Source organism: Anguilla rostrata, chromosome 3, assembly GCF_018555375.3.
Source record: "Anguilla rostrata isolate EN2019 chromosome 3, ASM1855537v3, whole genome shotgun sequence".
NCBI lineage: Eukaryota > Metazoa > Chordata > Actinopteri > Anguilliformes > Anguillidae > Anguilla > Anguilla rostrata.
This window is the reverse complement of record NC_057935.1, coordinates 3,788,121-3,807,256: the sequence shown is the minus strand read 5'-3', so window position 1 is coordinate 3,807,256 and position 19,136 is coordinate 3,788,121. Positions and strand designations below refer to the sequence as shown.

The 19,136-nt window shown below is 39.3% G+C and overlaps 1 protein-coding gene across 29 annotated transcripts in view; it reads left to right on the top strand.

The window, feature by feature from the left end:
• LOC135249865 (hemicentin-2-like) overlaps positions 1-19,136 on the top strand; it is a 45,853-nt gene that overhangs the window by 11,669 nt on the left and 15,048 nt on the right. For 14 of the 29 annotated variants that reach the window (XR_010328809.1, XR_010328811.1, XR_010328810.1 and 11 more), the window contains 7 exons: positions 6,979-7,305; positions 7,673-7,927; positions 8,170-8,424; positions 8,682-8,936; positions 16,875-17,201; positions 17,433-17,687; positions 18,491-18,817. Coding sequence is in view for 24 of the 29 variants with exons in the window: in XM_064325496.1 (XP_064181566.1) it covers positions 6,979-7,305; positions 7,673-7,927; positions 8,170-8,424; positions 8,682-8,936; positions 16,875-17,201; positions 17,433-17,687; positions 18,491-18,817 (2,001 nt within the window). In the remaining 5 variants the exon portion in view is untranslated. Of the gene's footprint in view, positions 1-6,978; positions 7,306-7,672; positions 7,928-8,169; positions 8,425-8,681; positions 8,937-9,969; positions 10,177-16,874; positions 17,202-17,432; positions 17,688-18,490; positions 18,818-19,136 lie in introns of all 29 variants that reach the window. The other 15 variants (XM_064325506.1, XM_064325512.1, XM_064325518.1 and 12 more) reach the window with 13 other exon arrangements.

Here is a 19,136-nt window from a genome sequence, read left to right as displayed (position 1 = left end):
TAAAAATCACAATAATAATAATAATAATAATAATAATAAATACTTTGTATTGATGAATTTCACTCATAATTTTTAAACCACTAAAGGATGAAATATCAGTTAAAAACCCTGACAATAAGACCGCAGCCAAAAGAACAGATAAACAATTTTCATGAAAGAACATGAACAGCTACAAGTCTGACGTTTGTGTGTTATAAGTGTCGTCTTCTGAGTGTGGGCTATTTTTCTTTTACGTGCATATTTTTCTGAAGCACACTGCTGCTTTCTGTTCTTAGGTGCTAGAGTAGCTTTGTGCAGATGTCAAACGCTCTCTGTTTTCCATTTGCGTGAATACGTTTTACTTTAAAAGTGTCCATTGACATGTATGATTGTGGTATGATATGACTAGACTAGACCTAGACTTTATCTGGTCTAAATGACCATTAACAAAAATATTTAAAAATGTGCAATTTTCACTGAATACATCATGAGGTTTATGGTGTATGCATAATCTTTTATAAATAACCTTATTAATTATGAAAGATGCAGAGGTCCTATGCTGAGTAAAATGACCGCAGGCTTTTGATGCTTTATCTAACTGGATGCGCATATGAACCATCTTTTGGGCGCTTTAATAATATTGCATGCATTGTTAATATTGAAATGTGAGCATATTCTATTAAACACTTGAGCTAATATTTATCAAATAAAATATGTGCACTAATACTGCTGTTTGGATCCGCGGATCCGCTTTACTTTGCGAAATGGTGCCCCATTTAAAATTTTTGAAACTATGATCTATGTGGGGCCCAGTAGTGTACTCTATGCAGAAGAACATAGATTTCTTAATGGTTCCAGAAAGACTCATGGATTCTCAGACTTCCTATGTTGCACTGTACCCCACAGGACTTGGAGCCCCTGTGAATTGTACCTTGGGCAATGGGACCAAGATAGAAGTGAGGATGAATGCCTCGTTAAACGCCTCGTCTCTGCTAGATAATACAGAAATATTCTTTAGGGCTGGAGGGGCAGAAATGGTGTCTGCCGTTTGTACGAGTCGTCCCCACACTCCAGAAAGGAATTCCGGTTCCCAAAAAACTCCCACTTTTGGTAAGGCTCCACCCAGGAACTACACAAGTGTCTAGGTAGGATGCCCAATTATCATACATGTGTTGAAGCCTTATCTACTGTGCAATCCTGAGCACATTCCACACATGAGCATAAAAAATAAAATTAAATAATAATAATTATAATTATTATTATTATGTTCTTGCTGTGAAAAACTGAATTTTTTTTTTTTGTAGATGCACAACTTCTTCTGTTGTTGCTCGGTGCTTGTGGAGTTTTTCTTGCATTCTTATGCGCCACCTTGTGCATCGCCAGCAGGTACAGGGAGGGACCCAACACAGGTGAGCACAATCCCGAAACTGAACCAGCCTCTAGGGTAGGGACGATAACACAAACACCGTGCTTACCATTTCATTTTCTTTCTGAAGTTAAAATAAATATACATGTACGTTTTCTGCATGGGTGATGCTTACGGTGAATTATCATGGATGATGTCATTTATCACAGTTTTATATTTTTAATGCACTTTTGTCAGATAGATCTCATGCCTGTCTTTTTCTATGCTTTTCAGAGGGCTGGTCCCCTCTACTGCAGACCAATGTGGCTTATACTCAGATCCCCATCGTGGACAGAGACAAATAAGGTACCCCTGGAGAAGGATGTGACAGAGAGCGACCATTTCTCTCTCGAGCCAATACAGAGTCATCAATGCACGCCTTCATTACCTGCAGGATTGACTATTGTAATGCTCTACTTTCTGGTCTCCCTAAAAAGAATACAGCTCAATTACAATTACTGCAAAACTCAGCTGCACGTGTGTTGAATAGGACCAGAAAGAGAGCAGGCATGTCACCAATTTTAAAGTCTCTGCACTGGCTGCCTGTTTGCTTCAGAATGGATTTTAAGGTCCTTTTATTGGTTTATACAGCTCTTAATGGGCTTGGCCCTATCTATTTATCAGATTTGCTATTAGCTCACGAACACTCTAGAACCCCCAGGTCTTCTGCTAGTGGCCTTTTAATCATCCCTAAAGTCAGAACAAAAGCCCACGGTGAGGCATCCTTTTATTACTATGGTCCACGCCTCTGGAACAGCCTTCCTGAAGGCCTGAGGGCAGCAGAGAATGCTGATATTTTTAAAAGTAAACTCAAGACCTACCTTTTTAGTCTGGCTTTTAATTGAGTTTTATTCATTTATGTTTTTTTTTTTTTTAAGGTTGGGGGGGGGGGGGCATTGTTGTATTGTGTGAATCACTTTGTGTTACATTTTACTTGCATGAAAAGTGCTATACAAATAAAGTCTGATTGATTGATCGATGTGGTTCAGCCTAAAATCTATTCGCGATAATCATACTCTCCACTTTCCGTTAGGATTAACATGTGTTACAAAGACCTCTTTCAAGCCCCGTTCTGCATTCTGCTTTACTTCCATTTTTTATTCAGTTATTAACGTCACTTGTTTGTCAGACATGTGCAGATTTACAAAAATGTGTCTTTATTGTGTCCACTTTTCAAAGTTAAATGGTAAATGGACTGCATTTAATCCAAAGCGCTTTACAATTAATGCTAAGGGGTTTTTAGACACTCCGCTCCGCGTCGTGCCTAACAACGCCCCTTAGCTTTTAGCTTTTGTAAAAACACTGTAAACCACGGCCTCGCATGGCTTATTCCTTTAATTGTCCAGATACAGATTCACAGCCTCTTACGGGTTGTGAGAGCTTTCAAAACACTGTTTCTGCATTTCTGTACTGCACACCACAGTGAAACATCATTCTGCATGATATCCCTGTATGATATGAAACAAAAACTAGCTGTAATCTACCTACCAACTCTCTGCATCTGCCTGGTCCACCTACTGTATTAAAGAGTAGAAAATGATCTTCATGTTTTATGATCCCACTGCGATTAGTTTTAGCAAGACAAAAAAATGACTCATTCCAGGAAACCTTCTGCAGAATTGATAAATGATAAGCACATAGCTAAAAAGGTTCAAGTTGTCTTGTGAAAAAATAGAATGAAAAGTCATCGCTAACTGTATAGGCTGAAGCACAAGAGACCATTGCTGCAAATATTTTCAAAACCTTTTTAAAATAGAGAAGTGGTCCCCAGTGGTTTTATTCTGTTTTTCTCCTATAGAACTTCCTCTTTACTCAGGAAAGAAATGTGGTCATACGCCTTCAGTTGGGTCAAAGCAGTGCAACACTCGGTGGTGTGAGGTCGACACCGTCAGTGTGCCTGACAGAGACCTGGCTAATATACAGCACCCTCAGGAAGAAACGCACAGTTTATCGGCGACTACATTAAGACCGTTTGTCATGTTGACGAAGACGCGATATTCGTAACGGCGGTGTGCGTACCTGTCCCGGACCTCTGTCCCTTGTTTTAGCGACTCCTGTCCTGTGCGATGAAGAGGATGCTGCCTGCTATTCTCAAACTACTGCTGGTTTTAGCCGCAGTGTCACACGGTAAGTGTCACGGCAACATTGTGGATATTTCGGCCTGCTTTCCATAACGGTATTTATTTTTGTTTTGTGTAAAGAATGAATGATATACAATATGGATATAATTAATTCACATTAATTTATTAATGAAAATTCATTAATAAATAAAGGAATAAAATCAGAACCCAAAAGGTTTTTTATGTACCCAGCATATGTACCCTTTCACTCTCAACAGTGTTTAAAACAGCTCATAGCTTGTCTTTTTTAACACACTTCCCTGTCTAGTTAAGGACAGCACATGTGTGTTACTGTCAACATAGCCTGCGTTAAACAAGGTTTCTCTTTGTAACAAATAAATTATATATGTGTAGCTCATAACTTGTAACTTTGACACAAAACATTTTACAAGGAAACAGAAGTAGTGGCACAAAGCGTGTTGGATATTAACATCCTTTTTGAGAGTGAACAATGATTTTGAAAGATTGAAAATAGAACAAACTCTGTGGGTTCTGTTTTCTAAAACAGTACTCAATGCTACTATAAAATGTTTCTGCAATTTTTTTTTTTTTTTTTTTTGCGAAGTGAAACTCAAAAGTAAAAAACTATATTTGAAATCTGTATTTGCTTCACTGTCATGAACGTGAAAATAAATTATTTTTTCCTGTTAAACCTGTTAAAACCATTGTCAGCTCATGAAAAATGGGACCTTAAGGCTGGACTATGCAATGAAAAGTGATTCGGGGAACTATACCATACACCACGTTCTGTGTAGCTAAGTTCTGTCCGATCAACTTTCTGCAAGCACATCATAAAAACTATGAAATTCATTTTCTTTTTCCTACAGTGAGCATATCTGAGCAAAATGGAGGGAGACAAGGGAAATTGCTTAGGGTGGGTACTGGTGGAGCCGGTGCAAAGTCTACTGTTAGTCAGTTAATTAGTCAGTTAGTTAGTTAGTTAGTTAGTTTTTATTTGACAGCTTGTCGTGGGATGGATTGTGGTCCCTGATGGTGAAAAACCTGTGAATACTTTCTCATGACGGTTATTTCGGTCTTCAGAACGAGATCCCACAACTCATTTGCCTTAGGTATTTTTAGGTAGGTGACAAAAATGTCTCGCAGTGCACTTCCTGTGTGGCACGCTGCTCGGCAACAGGCGCCATGGCCGCTGAGCCAGGTGGCTTATGGGAAAAGACTGGTTTACAAAATAACTTTCAGTGGAATGTGGCTTTGCATCAATTGTGTTTGTACGTTTGTGTGAATGAAACGATGGGCTTGTGTGCACTCCTGATCGATGTAATTTATCCTATTGCAGAAATGATTGTAATTTAAAAAGGAATGAGTTTCTTGTTTTCTTTTTGTTGTTTTTTTGTTGGTCTTTTTCAAAGTTTGTTTTAGCTTTTGCTGAGGATATCACTGCTGTAATCGCAGACTTAGTGGTGTTTCACAAATTAAATGATATTCATCAACCGCCCGGCTGATCTGTACACCTCATTTCAACCGTGTTCTTAGCTTTAGCTGAACGCTGATGATTTTTTTAAATCCCCCGTTCTCACTAATTTGGAATGCCCATTCGAAGTTCCGTCAATCGATAAAACTCTATTTATGTAGCAAAAATCATGCATTAAATGCAATTTAAAGTACTTATCATAAACTCAAGATAAAAAATGCCGGACATTTAAAGTTATCTGCACTCCATTGCTAAAAAAAAACCACCGCTTTTGACATGAGAGAGAGAGAGAGAGAGAGAGAGAGAGAGAGAGAGAGAGAGCGCAGACACGCGTGTGGTCTCCATAGAAAGCACACAAGGCCAACTGCCACTTCCTATCCCTCTGCCGTTGTCACGGACACATGAAAAATGTATGCTTTATGAGCCAGTCAGCGGGTGGGCTTGCGGGTAGCCCTCCGAATGCAACCCTTCCCATCCCCGGGCGATGCTGGAGCAGTTGGCGCTGGCGCTAGGTTGGGGGCCAGTCCATGCTGGAACAGCGTTCTAAAAGTATGAGACAACCAGCAACCCCGAAATTAAGGTTTGAATTGTATATTGCACCAGGATGCTACAGACACAGACACACACACACACACACACACACACACACACACACTCTCTCTCTCTCTCTCTCTCTCTCTCTCTCACACACACACACACACACATTTTCATACACACAGAGGTCTCTGGCGTCCTGGGAACCCTGACAACAGTAAATATTCTGCGTGTCTTAAGACACCACTGTGGTTGATCTTGATAAATGAAAAAGATGTAGCTCTGTTGTTGAAAAATAGGATCAAATATTATCATTTGCTATATAAAGTAAAGCACATGACGCACATGAAAACATTGCTGCAAAAAGTACCAAAAAAAAAGAAGTGGTTTCAACAGTTCTATTCTGTTTTTTTCTCCTCTAGAACTTCCTCTTTCCTCAGAAAAGAAATATACGTCTGCAGTGGGGTCAGGGTTACGCAGAAACACTCGTTGCTAAAATACACCTCCCTCAGTCCCTCAGAGTTTATTGGAGACGACATTGAGACCGTTTTTCGCGTTTGGCGAAGAGGCTGCTTGAGTAACGGCGGCGTGCGTACCTATCCGGGACTCCCTTGTCAGTCCCATGTTTTAGCGACTCCTGTACTGTGTGATGAAGAGGATGCTGCCTGCTCTTCTCAAACTCCTGCTGGTTTTAGCGGCAGTGTCATACGGTAAGCGTCACGGTAAAACAGTGTGGATATTTCAGCCTGTTTTCCTCACGGCCGCATCGTCTGTATTAGTACATCGGCGGATACCTGGACACGTGGATCAGGCTTGCCGTTGAAGTGCAGAATACGCTAAAATTCACAGTAGGAATCTACACATTTATGCCTGAAGTGTGGAGTTTGGAGGGTTCAAATTCAGGAAATTTTGAGAGATGCATTAAGGCATCTATTTTTTTGCATAAAATACATGATATAAAATGTATATGTAATTAAATAACATTCATTTATTAATGAAACTTATGAATAAATAAAGGAATAAAAACAGAACCAAAAAGGTTTTTATGTACCCAGCATTTGTACCCTTTCACTCTCAACAGTGTTTAAAACAGCTCATAGCTTGTCATTTTTAACACAATTCCCTGTCTAGTTAAGGACAGCACATGTGTGTTACTGTCAACATAGCCTGTGTTAAAAAAAGTTTATCTTTGTAACAAATAAATTATATATGTGTAGCTCATAACTTGTAACTTTGACACAAAAAATTTTGAAAGAAACAGAAGTAGTGGCACAAAGCGTGTTGGATATTAACATCCTTTTTGAGAGTGAACAATGATTTTGAAAGATTGAAAATAGAACAAACTCTGTGGGTTCTGTTTTCTAAAACAGTACTCAATATAAAATGTTTCTGCAATCTTTTTTTTTTTGCGAAGTGAAACTCAAATGTAAAAAAATATATTTCAAATCAGTCTACTGAATTTGTTTCACGTCATGAATTGTGAAAATAATTCCCCCCCCCTCTTTTAGGCACAGCAACCTCATGCGACATCACAGAGGATAAAGCATCAGTCCAATGTTACGGAGCTCTGGGGCAATCAGTCTCTATATATCCATTAAACACCAGTTTTAAAATTGATATGTTAGAAGTCTTTTTCCAAGGAAAAGAGTTTTTCCGATACAAAGAGAAAACCAAAACTTCTGGTGGAACCTGTCAAAACCGCTGTCAGCTCATGAAAAATGGGACATTACGGCTGGACCATGTGATGAAAAGTGATTTGGGGATATATACCATTAAAACATTTGATGACACGGGGAAAATCAAGCTGAGAAGAAACATATCTCTGACCATTCAAGGTAAATTATTACTTTGTCTATTAAACTTGTAATATTGCTGAATAATTTATCTTAAAAAATAAAATAAAAAACGTCTACAAAACCTGCCACCACATTGAACCCAAGGCTGGCTAAAACTACACCTATTATTAAATACGTTAGCTGAAAATTTAACAATATAGATATTTACAGTAACTGCAACATATTTTAATTCTCTGAAAAATCCATTTGCAATGCAGTTCAGGCCAAATCTTTAGTTGAGCATAAGCGCATATGAAGTGAATGGCCTTTGTAGGGTCTCCATAGAAATTATTGTTGCTGTTGATCTATTTTCAATGAGGGCTATTTTAGCTTGTTTGTAATCTTGTTTGTTTCCATCCCCTTGAAGACCCGGTGTCCCCTCCTGCACTGTCCCAGCTTTGTCTGTCCCATGGAGAAATTAGGGCATCCTGCAACAGCACCGGGGGGGACCCCCAGTACAGCTGGACTCTGAATAACAGTCCCCTGGATGGGGGGGTGGCGTTCCTCAGCAATGAGACTCATACTGTCATACTGAGGAGGAACGTATCTGGATCCATCACCTGTACAGCCAGTAACCGTGTCAGCAGCGAAAACACCACCCAGGAACTACTCAAGTGTCCAGGTAGGATGACCAGTGATCTGGTAGCCACATATTAAAGGCTATGCAATGCTGTGAGAATTCCACGAATTAAAAATGATGATGATGATGATGATAATAATGATATAACAACAACAACAACAATAATAGTGTCTCCATAGAAATGACTGTGGCTGTTGACCCAACCAATTCCTTCCTGTTGATCTATTTTCATTGAGGGCTATTTTAGCTTGTTTTTAATCTTGCATGTTTTCGTCCCCTTGAAGACCCGGTGTCCCCTCCTGCACTGTCCCAGCTTTGTCTGTCCCATGGAGAAATTAGGGCATCCTGCAACAGCACCGGGGAGGACCCCCAGTACAGCTGGACTCTGAATAACAGTCCCCTGGATGGGAGAGTGGCATTTCCCAGTGATGAGACTCAGACTGTCATACTGAGGAGGAACGCGTCTGGATCCATCACCTGTACAGCCAGTAACCGTGTCAGCAGCGAACACACCACCCAGGAACTACTCAAGTGTCCAGGTAGGATGCCCAGTGATCTGGAAGCCACATATTAAAGGCTTATTTGCTATGCAATGCTGTGAGAATTCCACAAATTAAAAATGATGATGATGATGATGATGATGATGATGATAATAATAACAACAACAATAGCAATAATAGTGTCTCCATAGAAATGACTGTGGCTGTTGACCCAACCAATTCCTTCCTGTTGATCTATTTTCTTTGAGGACTATTTTAGCTTGTTTTTAATCTTGCTTGTTTCCATCCCCTTGAAGACCCAGTGTCCCCTCCTGCACTGTCCCAGCTCTGTCTGTCCCATGGAGAAATTAGGGCATCCTGCAACAGCACCGGGGAGGACCCTCAGTACAGCTGGACTCTGAATAACAGTCCCCTGGATGGGAGAGTGGCGTTCCTCAGCAATGAGACTCATACTGTCATTCTGAGGAGGAACGTGTCTGGATCCATTACCTGTACAGCCAGTAACCGTGTCAGCAGTGAAAACACCACCCAGGAACTACACAAGTGTCCAGGTACGGTGTCCAGTGATCTGGAAGCCATATATCGGAGGCTTATATGCTATGCAATGCTGTGAGAATTCCACATATTAAAAATGACATTAATAATAATAATAATAATAATTATTATTATTATTATAATTATAATAATAATAATAATAATAATAATAAATACTTTGTATTGATTGAATTTCACTCCTGATTTTTAAACCACTAAAGGATGAAATATCAGTTAAAAATAAATCTATGGATAATGAAAACCATGACAATAGACCGCAGCCAACAGAACACATAAACAATTTTCATGAAAGAACATGGACAGCTACGAGACTGACGTTTGTGTGTTATAAGTGTCGTCTTCCGAGTGTGGGCTATTTTTCTTTTACGTGCATATATTTCTGAAGCACACTGCTGCTTTCTGGTCTTAGGTGCTAGAGTAGCTTTGTGCAGATGTCAGATGCTCTCTGTTTTCTATTTGCGTGAATACATTTCACTTTAAAAGTGTCCATTGACATATCTTGTATGATTGTTGTATGATATGACTAGACTAGACCTAGACTTTATCTGGTCTAAACGGCCATTAAGGAAAATATAAAAAAATGTGCAATTTTCACTGAATACATCATGAGGTTCACGGTATATGCATAATCTTTTACAAATAACCTTATTAATTATGAAAGATGCAGAGGTCCTATGCTGAGTAAAATGACCGCAGGCTTTTGATGCTTTATCTAACTGGATGCGCATATGAACCATCTTTTGACGCTTTAATAAAATTGCACGCATTGCTAATATTGGCACGTAAGCATATTCGATTCAACACCTGAGTAAATATTAATCAAGTAAAATAATGTGAACTAATATTGCTGTTTGGATCCGCTTTACTTTGCGAAATGGTGCCCCAGTAAAAACTTTCAAAATTTTGATGTGAAACTATGATCTATGTGGGGCCCAGTAGTGTACTCTATGCAGAAGAAAATAGATTTCTTAATGGTTCCAGAAAGACTCATGTATTCTCAGACTTCCTGTGTTGCACTGTACCCCACAGGACTTGGAGCCCCTGTGATTTGTACCTTGGGCAATGGGACCAAGATAGAAGTGAGGATGAATGCCTTGTTAAACGCCTCGTCTCTGCTAAATAATACAGAAATATTCTTTAGGGCTGGAGGGGCAGAAATGGTGTCTGCCGTCTGTACGAGCCGTCCCCACACTCCAGAAAACACTTCCGATTCCCAAAAAACTCCTCTCACTTGTGGTAAGGGACTGTTCTCGAATGATAATGCACTTACGACTGAAGGTGTGTGGTTTGAACTGAGTTTCAGAGCCCCAAATGTAGGCCAATGACTTCAAATATTCTGGTGTTTTACAAACACTACAAAAATACTTTGTACAAATATACTAACTACTGTTTTGGTCTAGTTTTGAATTCAATAATCATAATTACAATCACAGTTACATATTTAAAAAAAACCAAGTATACTAGTATTTCCAATATAACCTATACTCCTCGTGGTTTTACCTACTGCTTGGCCATTTGCTACTAAACACTCCTCATGTTTTTGTTGATTTTATTTGTCATTAACAAAGACCCTTAACACTCTGACCATCCAGGGTTTGCCCAGGAAGTGTTCAGGCGGACATACGCTCTTCACAAACTTACTTGTAATATAAACATGTGTGAAATATCTTTGTAAATGCTTATTTATTTCCCCACTTTTTTTTGGTTTGCTTTGTCCCCTTAATTGCTGACCGCAGCTGTAGCTATGATTGCTGATGTGTTTCGTATTCTTTGCACCACTGTAATGCAATGCCAATGATAGTTGCTGTTTGATTGACATTCCTAAAGCCTCTGACAAGATAAAGTGAGAGAGACAATGTACAGTAATATACACCGGTTCATCTTGATGCTCTCATAAATATGTGATCTTGGTTCTCCTCAATATTCCAAGGGACAAAGGACGTAGTGCTTCCTGTGGTGCTCGGAGTTTGCTTGTTACTTATGGTACTGCTATTGGGGACATGCTGCCTCTACAAGAAGAAGCAAAAGCAAGCAAAGACCAGCCAGAGCAGTGCGGGTGAGAAGTGTGCTTTGCTGAGCTAAAGTGTCACAAATTATATATCATATCGTAAACACTTTGAATGCCTCTCCAATACCCCGGCCTCTTTAGTATGGCTGTGCTTTCTTGGTGATATTGCATTTTTGTATTCTTGAGAGAATCAATGATGTTGCACTGAACAAACTTGGCCACTAAATGATTGTAATGTAAAGTAACATAATGTAATACTATTCAATATCATATAATGTTATGCAATGCAACATAATGTAATGTAATATAATGTAATGTTATGCAATGCAACGTAATGTCATGTAATGTAATGTAACATAACGTAATGCAATGTAATGTAAATGTAATGTCACTCCCCAGGTGACAGGTGTGAGGATCCCCAGGAGTTGGTGTACTGCCAGGTGCAAGTGGTCAGGAAAAAGGAACGCCCAAAAAAACAGGAGCAGGACCCGCAGGTGGTCTACGCTGAGGTGAAAGTGTCCGGCGACTCTAAGGCCGTCAGACGCACACCCAATGAGCAGGCAGACACGATATACTCCGGCATCCGCACGTAGGTCCGGCCAATCACAGAGCGGCCTTACTCTGCCTGCACAAGCCTTTCGCTGAAGTTAAATCACAGGGATTTTCAACAGGAAGTACAGTTTTTTTTTTTACATTTTTAGTATTGAATCTGCACATCTCACAGTTTTTTCTTAGTTTGAGGAACTGTCATTTTCCCCTCAGTCAGCTGTATGGGAAGGTTAGTGTTATGCAAAATAGATATTGTCTGTTATGACCAGTTTTTTCCATATAAAAGTGGAAGGCTGAGATCCACAGACATTTGTAACATTAATAAGTTATAATCCTGTTCCGTTGATTTATATTATTCTCTAATTAGAAACAAAAAGCATACACGGGGAAAGTTGATGACTATATGTGTTTACCCCATAGTAACTTGTAAAATACTGCAATAATAATAATAATTTATAGTATAAGACTGAGTTTGAAAAGCACAAGATGTGGGCCAAGGAATTGCGCAAGGAATTGCGTGTTATGCATTCAAACTACAACGCGCTTCTCGTCACATTAATACCGCTAATTAAATCAACCGGCAGTAAACTGTGTCGGAGAAATTAGCTGTTTCAACTCGTCGCTACACGAAACACTGCACAAAAAATTTATTGCCAGTCATTTCGGTGTCACCTCCCTCTGATGGTGTCACCCTGTGCGGTCAGCACCCCCTGCACGCCTCTGAGCACAAGTACGTTTTGTATGTATTTGCCTTTAGCGCAAACTTTTTTGTGTTATTTATTTGGACAGAACAAATTAAATACTGAGGAACTGGTAGATTGCATTTCAATTTTTGATCTATTTCTCTATAACATTCTTTTTTGCATGTATCTTATTACATTTTCAATCAAATGTTTACCCCAGATAAGCATAAGCATGCTGTTATTGCTAAAATCTGTTTCAAATATATATATATAATTAACCGTTCTGGGATGATCAATGCGTGTGGAGCAAATATTAACTTTGTAGTGAAAGGGCGACAAGGCGAAGCAGGGGATTTGTGAAGATTCCTAGAATAAGGCTGTTTAAGGAATGAAAGTCCTTCTTTTAAGTGGCCATAAAGCAGAACTGCAGAAGAGAAGAAGAAATATCGACGCAGCCTGAATTGTGCAAAAACTCCGTTTCCAACCTCAAGCCGGACACCCACCGCACGCGTAGCGGCCGCGAGTGCACGACGCGCGTACTACGCGCGTAAGACACGGAAGCGCAAAACAGGCAAGTGGTTTTATAAAACTGGCAGGCTGATACAAGTGTTAAAAGAGTTGCATTTAGTTCACCGGGGGTGGGGGATTGTGGTTTGGGTGAACGCTTTGGGCTGATTTGCACAGAATTAGCTTTGCAGCCATTTCTGCAAAGCTGCTGAAGACCATCTAAAATTGGAGAAACGGATACAAAAATCTTTACTGCTGATTTTTAAAATGAATTTTTTTTTTTTTTTTTTAAATTGGCCTGTTGGTGGCAGGGAGGAAAAATCAAGGTTTTGTTTATTAGCACCACAACTTTCTACAATATAAAGGACCTCAGCCTAGTCTGCTACGGTACGCAAATAAATGCCGTTTGTGAGGTGGGTTCCGGTCTGGCGCTCCTGCATCGAAGTCTTCCATTTAAACGCCTCTCAGATTCTGGTCAAGTCAAGTCAACACTTCGGGCTGAAGTGCACAGAATTAACTTTATGAGCTGGAAGAAGACAGCCATTGCTGCAAAGCTGCTAAAGACCATCTAGAAATGTGAAAATTATTATTATTATTTATTTTATTTTATTATTTATTTTATTTTATTTTTTTTACCGCAGACACAGCTGCTGCCCACCGGACGTGGAGTTGCGTAGTGCTGTTTTACATGAATTGCTTTGATGATTTTTAAAATTTTAAATATAAAACTTACTTTTTTTTTCTTGGGCGGTAACTCCTTACCTTTGGAATGACTGAAAGCAATAATTGCGCTAATGTTTAAACCCTACTATAGATATAACCCTCTCCTATCAGAACCCTGGTTTTATAGTCTGATTCGGTGATTCGAGATTATTCGTTATCACTCTGATGTAGTTGAATAAACGAGACATGCATGGATTCACAGTAAAAAGTCCAGTGTTAATTCATCTCTAACAGTTTTTTTGAGTCCACTCTGGCCATACACTGTAAACTCTGTAAGTCTGATTTAGCATTTCACTGCGGAAGAGTCATCGGTTTGGACAACAGAAGAGACAATGACATTTAAGGCTGTTCTTGAGTGATTGTATTCAGCACTTGGTTTGTTATACACTGATTGATATAATTCACTATAATGAGCCAAAGTAGATTTGACACACGCTCAATTCTAATCCATAAACAGAAGTAGAAGATGGGTTAGCCAGAATACTGATACTAATGAATGCATGTTCTGTAATGGCTTCAACTTTCATTTATATATCACCACCGCCCCCCCTACGCCCCACCCCCCGCCCCCACTAAAAACACTTGCTGATTAGAACAACCGGCTAAACTTTCTCCTAATTATCCTTCCCTTTTACATTGGAGTGACTTGGGCGCAGATATAAATTTTGAAAATGAGAAAATTTGCGGTTTAACAAAAGCAATTAAAGAACAATGTGAACGACGTAAAGCGTGCTTGGTACAACCTGGAGACAAACAGAACTTTTTTCAGGTGCTTTTTTGACTTTCAACTTTTATTACAGAACGTTCAGAATGTTTTCTTTACAACACGACTGTATTTATTTTATGTTTCATTTGAAGAAATAACCTTTTAGAATATTTCAGTGTCCTGTGTGATTGAGTGAGTATTTTTTCTTTTTTTAAAAAAAAGTAAAACTGTCGAATTTGATTCTGTTATTGGTAAACATTCGTGTACGTTAATTTGAATGATTAAAAATGCTGAATAAAAATTGTCAGATAATTGTCAGCAGCCATGAGTCTTTCATTCATCAATGTGCAACTACAAATAATTTAATTGTAATATCACTGGCATTTTGCAGACACTCTTATCCAGACTGACTTATGCAGCTTACATTGTTTTTACATGGAACTCGCTGGGGTGTGCAGAGGCAATGTTTTAGTGAGGGGGCGGGGCCTATGCACCGCATGCCAATGATTCCGGAACACAGAGCCCTGTTTCTGTCCCGCGCATCATATTTAAAAATGGCTGTAACAATTGTAAGATGCTATTCTACCATGCCCCCACTAGGGGGGGCAATATAAAACTATACACGTGTTAAAATGCACGCAACATGAAATAGGATATAGATTGTTTCATTACTACAATCAACATCACAAAATGGAGAACAGGAGGAGGCCAAAAAGCAGAACATGACCTTCGAACCCCTTCGAACCCCCCCCCCCCCATACTGTATGTACAGAGAGAGAAAATAACTCACCACCTTCTTTCGGCTCCATGACTTTCAACATCACAATCCGCTTGTAATCTGCAACAGAAGAAACAGCCTGAGGACATCACCCAATCAGAAACGGCGAGCAATTAACATTGAGCACTTAAACACTGTGATCACCTTGGCTCCCATCCACACACATGCACACGCACACACATACACGCTCACCCAAACACACACACACACAACCACACACACGCTCCCACACACACACACACACACATGCTCTCTCACACGCACACACACACCCAAACACATACACACACACACAAGCACACATACACATGCTCACACAAACACATACACATACACACATGCACACATATCCAGATTGCAACAGCTCATGCTGCTGTGCCAATACTTCAAGCAAAGTGCATTTACTGCATTCAGACCTTTTCATGGTATGAATATGAAGCCTCATATACAGTCACATTTCACAGTGTTGATGACACATTACGCAAAGATACCCTCTTTGAATTTGGCTTGTTGGATTTGAGATCTACTGTATATAATAGAGATGTAGTTTCAGAAGTTCTGTTCTGTTTTTAATCTGAAGAACTTCCTCTTTTCTCAATAAAGAAATGTGGTGATACAACTGCAGTGGGAGGTCAGGGCTACACAACACCCTCTAGTGTGAGTCTGACACTCTTTGCTGAAATACAGCTCCATCAGTTCCTCAGAGTTTATCGGAGATGACATTGAGACCGTTTTTCGCGTTTGGCGAAGAGTGAGTAACGGCGGCGTGCGTACCTATCTGGGACTCCCGTGTCTGTCCCTTGTTTCAGCGACTCCTGTCCTGTGCGATGAAGAGGATGCTGCCTGCTCTTCTCAAACTCCTGCTGGTTTTAGCCGCAGTGTCACACGGTAAGCGTCACGGTAAAACAGTGTGGATATTTCGGCCTGTTTTCCTCACGACCGCATTGTCTGTATCAGTAAATCGGCGGATACCTGGACACATGATCAGGCTGGCTGTTGAAGTGCAGAATACACTAACATTGACAGTAGGAATCTGGACATTTATGCCTAAAGTGTGGTGTTTGGAGAGTTAAAATTCAGGCAATTTTGAGAGATGCATAAAAGCATCTATTTTTGTTTTGTGTATAAAATGCATGATATAAAATGTGCATGTAATTAATTGACATTAATCTATTTATATAACTTAATGAAAAAATAATGGAATGAAACAGAACTCAAAAGGTTTTTATGTGGCCAGCAATTGTACCTTTTCACTCTCAAAACAGAAGTGTTTAAAACAACATATAGCATGTCTAGTTGAGGACAACGCATTTTGTGTTACTGTCAACATAGCCTGTGTCAAAAATGTTTCTCTTTGTAATAAATGACACGTGTGGCTCAAAAGTAGTAACTTTAACACAAAATGTTTTGAAAAAACCAAAAGTGGTGGCACAAAACGTGTTGGATATTTACATCCTATTTTAGAGTGAACAATGGTTTTGAATGATTGAAAATAGAGGGTACAAAGAAACTTTGTGGGTTCTGTAGTGTTTCTATTATCTAGTGTTTTTTTTTTTTTTTTTTGCAAATTGAAACTAAAAAGTAAAGCAGGCAAAATTCGAAAACCAGGAAGTACCACTAGACATAGAAGAAGGCTTGAACGGCACTAAATAGAACAAAGGCACGATCTGGCAAAGACTAAACGAGCAAACAGAGAATAAATAGCTAGTGAAATGAGTAAACGATGAGTTGCAGGTGGAGACGGTGGCAGAGGCTTGATTGAGTAATCGGCTGAGGCAGACTGGCGGGAACAGGGGGAGGAGCGTGGGTGGGAACCAGGAACTCAAGGGATCTGAAACAGAAGCAAACAACATGCGCGCACGCACACACAACTCATGCATACATACCAAAAAGAAAAAGGAAAATGCAACGGAAACTCAGGAAGAAGTCCTGACACTCTCATGAATGTAACTGTAAATTATTTCTTCCTCTTACTTTCAGGCACAGAAACCTTCTGCGACATCACAGAGACTAAAGCATTAGTCCAATGTTACGGAGCTCTGGGCCGATCAGTCTTTATACATCCATTAAACACCAGTTTTGAAATTGATGAATCAGAAGTCTTTTTCCAAGGAAAAGAGTTTTTCAGATACAAAGCCAACAGACCACCTTATAATAGAACCTGTCAAAACCGTTGTCAACTCATGAAAAATGGGACATTACGGCTGGACCGTGTAATGAAAAGTGATTCTGGGATATATACCATTAAAACATTTGATGGAAATGGGACACACAAGCTGAATAGAAACATATCTCTGACCATTCAAGGTAAATCATTACTTTGTCTATTAAACTTGTAATATGCAGTCATACATATTCTAAATCTCTGGAAGATCCATTTGCAATGCAGTTCAGGCCAAATCTTTAGTTGAGCATAAGCGCATATGAAGTGAATGGCCTTTGTAGGGTCTCCATAGAAAGTATTGTTGCTGTTGGTTTATTTTCTTTGAGGGCTATTTTAGCTTGTTTTTAATCTTGTGCGTTTCTATCCCCTTGAAGACCCGGTGTCCCCTCCTGCACTGTCCCAGCTTTGTCTGTCCCATGGAGAAATTAGGGCATCCTGCTCCAGCACCGGGGACGAACCCCAGTACAGCTGGACTCTGGATGACCGTCCCCTGGATGGGAGAGTGGCATTCCTCAGCAATGAGACTCATACTGTCATACTGAGGAGGGACGTGTCTGGATCCATCACCTGTACAGCCAGTAACCGTGTCAGCAGCGAACACACCACCCAGGAACTACTCAAGTGTCCAGGTAGGATGTCCAGTTATCATACCATGTGTTGGAGCCTTATATGCTATGTAATCCTGAGAAAATTCCATACATTAAATATAAGCATAATTACACTTAATATGAGGGTCAAACGTGTTTTGTTCTGACAGAACACAATCCTGAATATTATACGTGCTGTGATTGGTTGGAGTAATGTGGGCGTTAGCGAAATGATTTTGCAAATCGTGCCACAAGAATTATCCCTAAAAATCCACAAATAAATGCAAGCAACTGGTACCGCAGAAATGTATGTAATCAATTCACATTAATTCATTAATAAAACTTAATGAATAATAATGGACTAAAACAGAACCCAAAAAGTCTTTACGTGCCCAGCATTTATACCCTTTCACTCTCAGAACTGAAATGTTTAAAACAGCACTGAGCCTGTCTAGTTGAGGAAAACAAATTGTATGTTACAGTCAATCATAGCTGTTAAAAAAGTTTCTCTTTGTAATAAATCATGTTTGTGTGGCCCAAAAGTAGGAACTTTGACAAAAATGTTTTGAAAGAAACAAACGTGGTGGCACAAAACGTGTTGGATATTAACATCCTTTTTGAGAATGAACAATAGTTTTGAAAGACTGAAAACTGAAGGCACAAACAAACTCTGTGGGTTCTGTTTTCTAAAACAGTACTCAACGCTACTATAAAATTTCCTGCTATCTTTTTTTTTTTTTTTTTTTTTTTTTACAAAGTGAAACTCAAAAGTAAAAAGACTATATTTCAAATCAGTCTACTGCACTCTCATGAATGTGACAGTAAATAATTTTTTCCTCTTTTAGGCACAGCAACCTTCTGCGACATCACAGAGACTAAAGCATCACTCCAATGTTATGGAGCTCTGGGGCAATCAGTCTCTATACATCCATTAAACACCAGTTTTAAAATTGAAGAATTACAAGTCTTTTTCCAAGATAAAGAGTTTTTCCGATACAAAGAGAAAACCAAAACTTCTGGTGGAACCTGTCAAAACCGCTGTCAGCTCATGAAAAATGGGACATTACGGCTGGACCATGTGATGAAAAGTGATTTGGGGATATATACCATTAAAACATTTGATGACACAGGGAAAATCAAGCTGAGAAGAAACATATCTCTGACTATTCAAGGTAAATTATTACTTTGTCTATTAAACTTGTAATATTGCAGATTCATTTATCTTAAAAAATAAAATAATAAACAACTACAAAACAGGCAACCACACTGAACCCAAGGCTGGCTGAAACTGCACATATTATTAAACACGTTAGCTGATAATTTAACAATATAGATATTTACTGTAACTGCAACATATTCAAAATGTCTGGAAAATCCATTTGAAATGCAGTTCAGGCCAAATCTTTAGTTGAGGATAAGCGCATATGAAGTGAATGGCCTTTGTAGGGTGTCCATAGAAATTATTGTTGCTGTTGGTTTATTTTCTTTGAC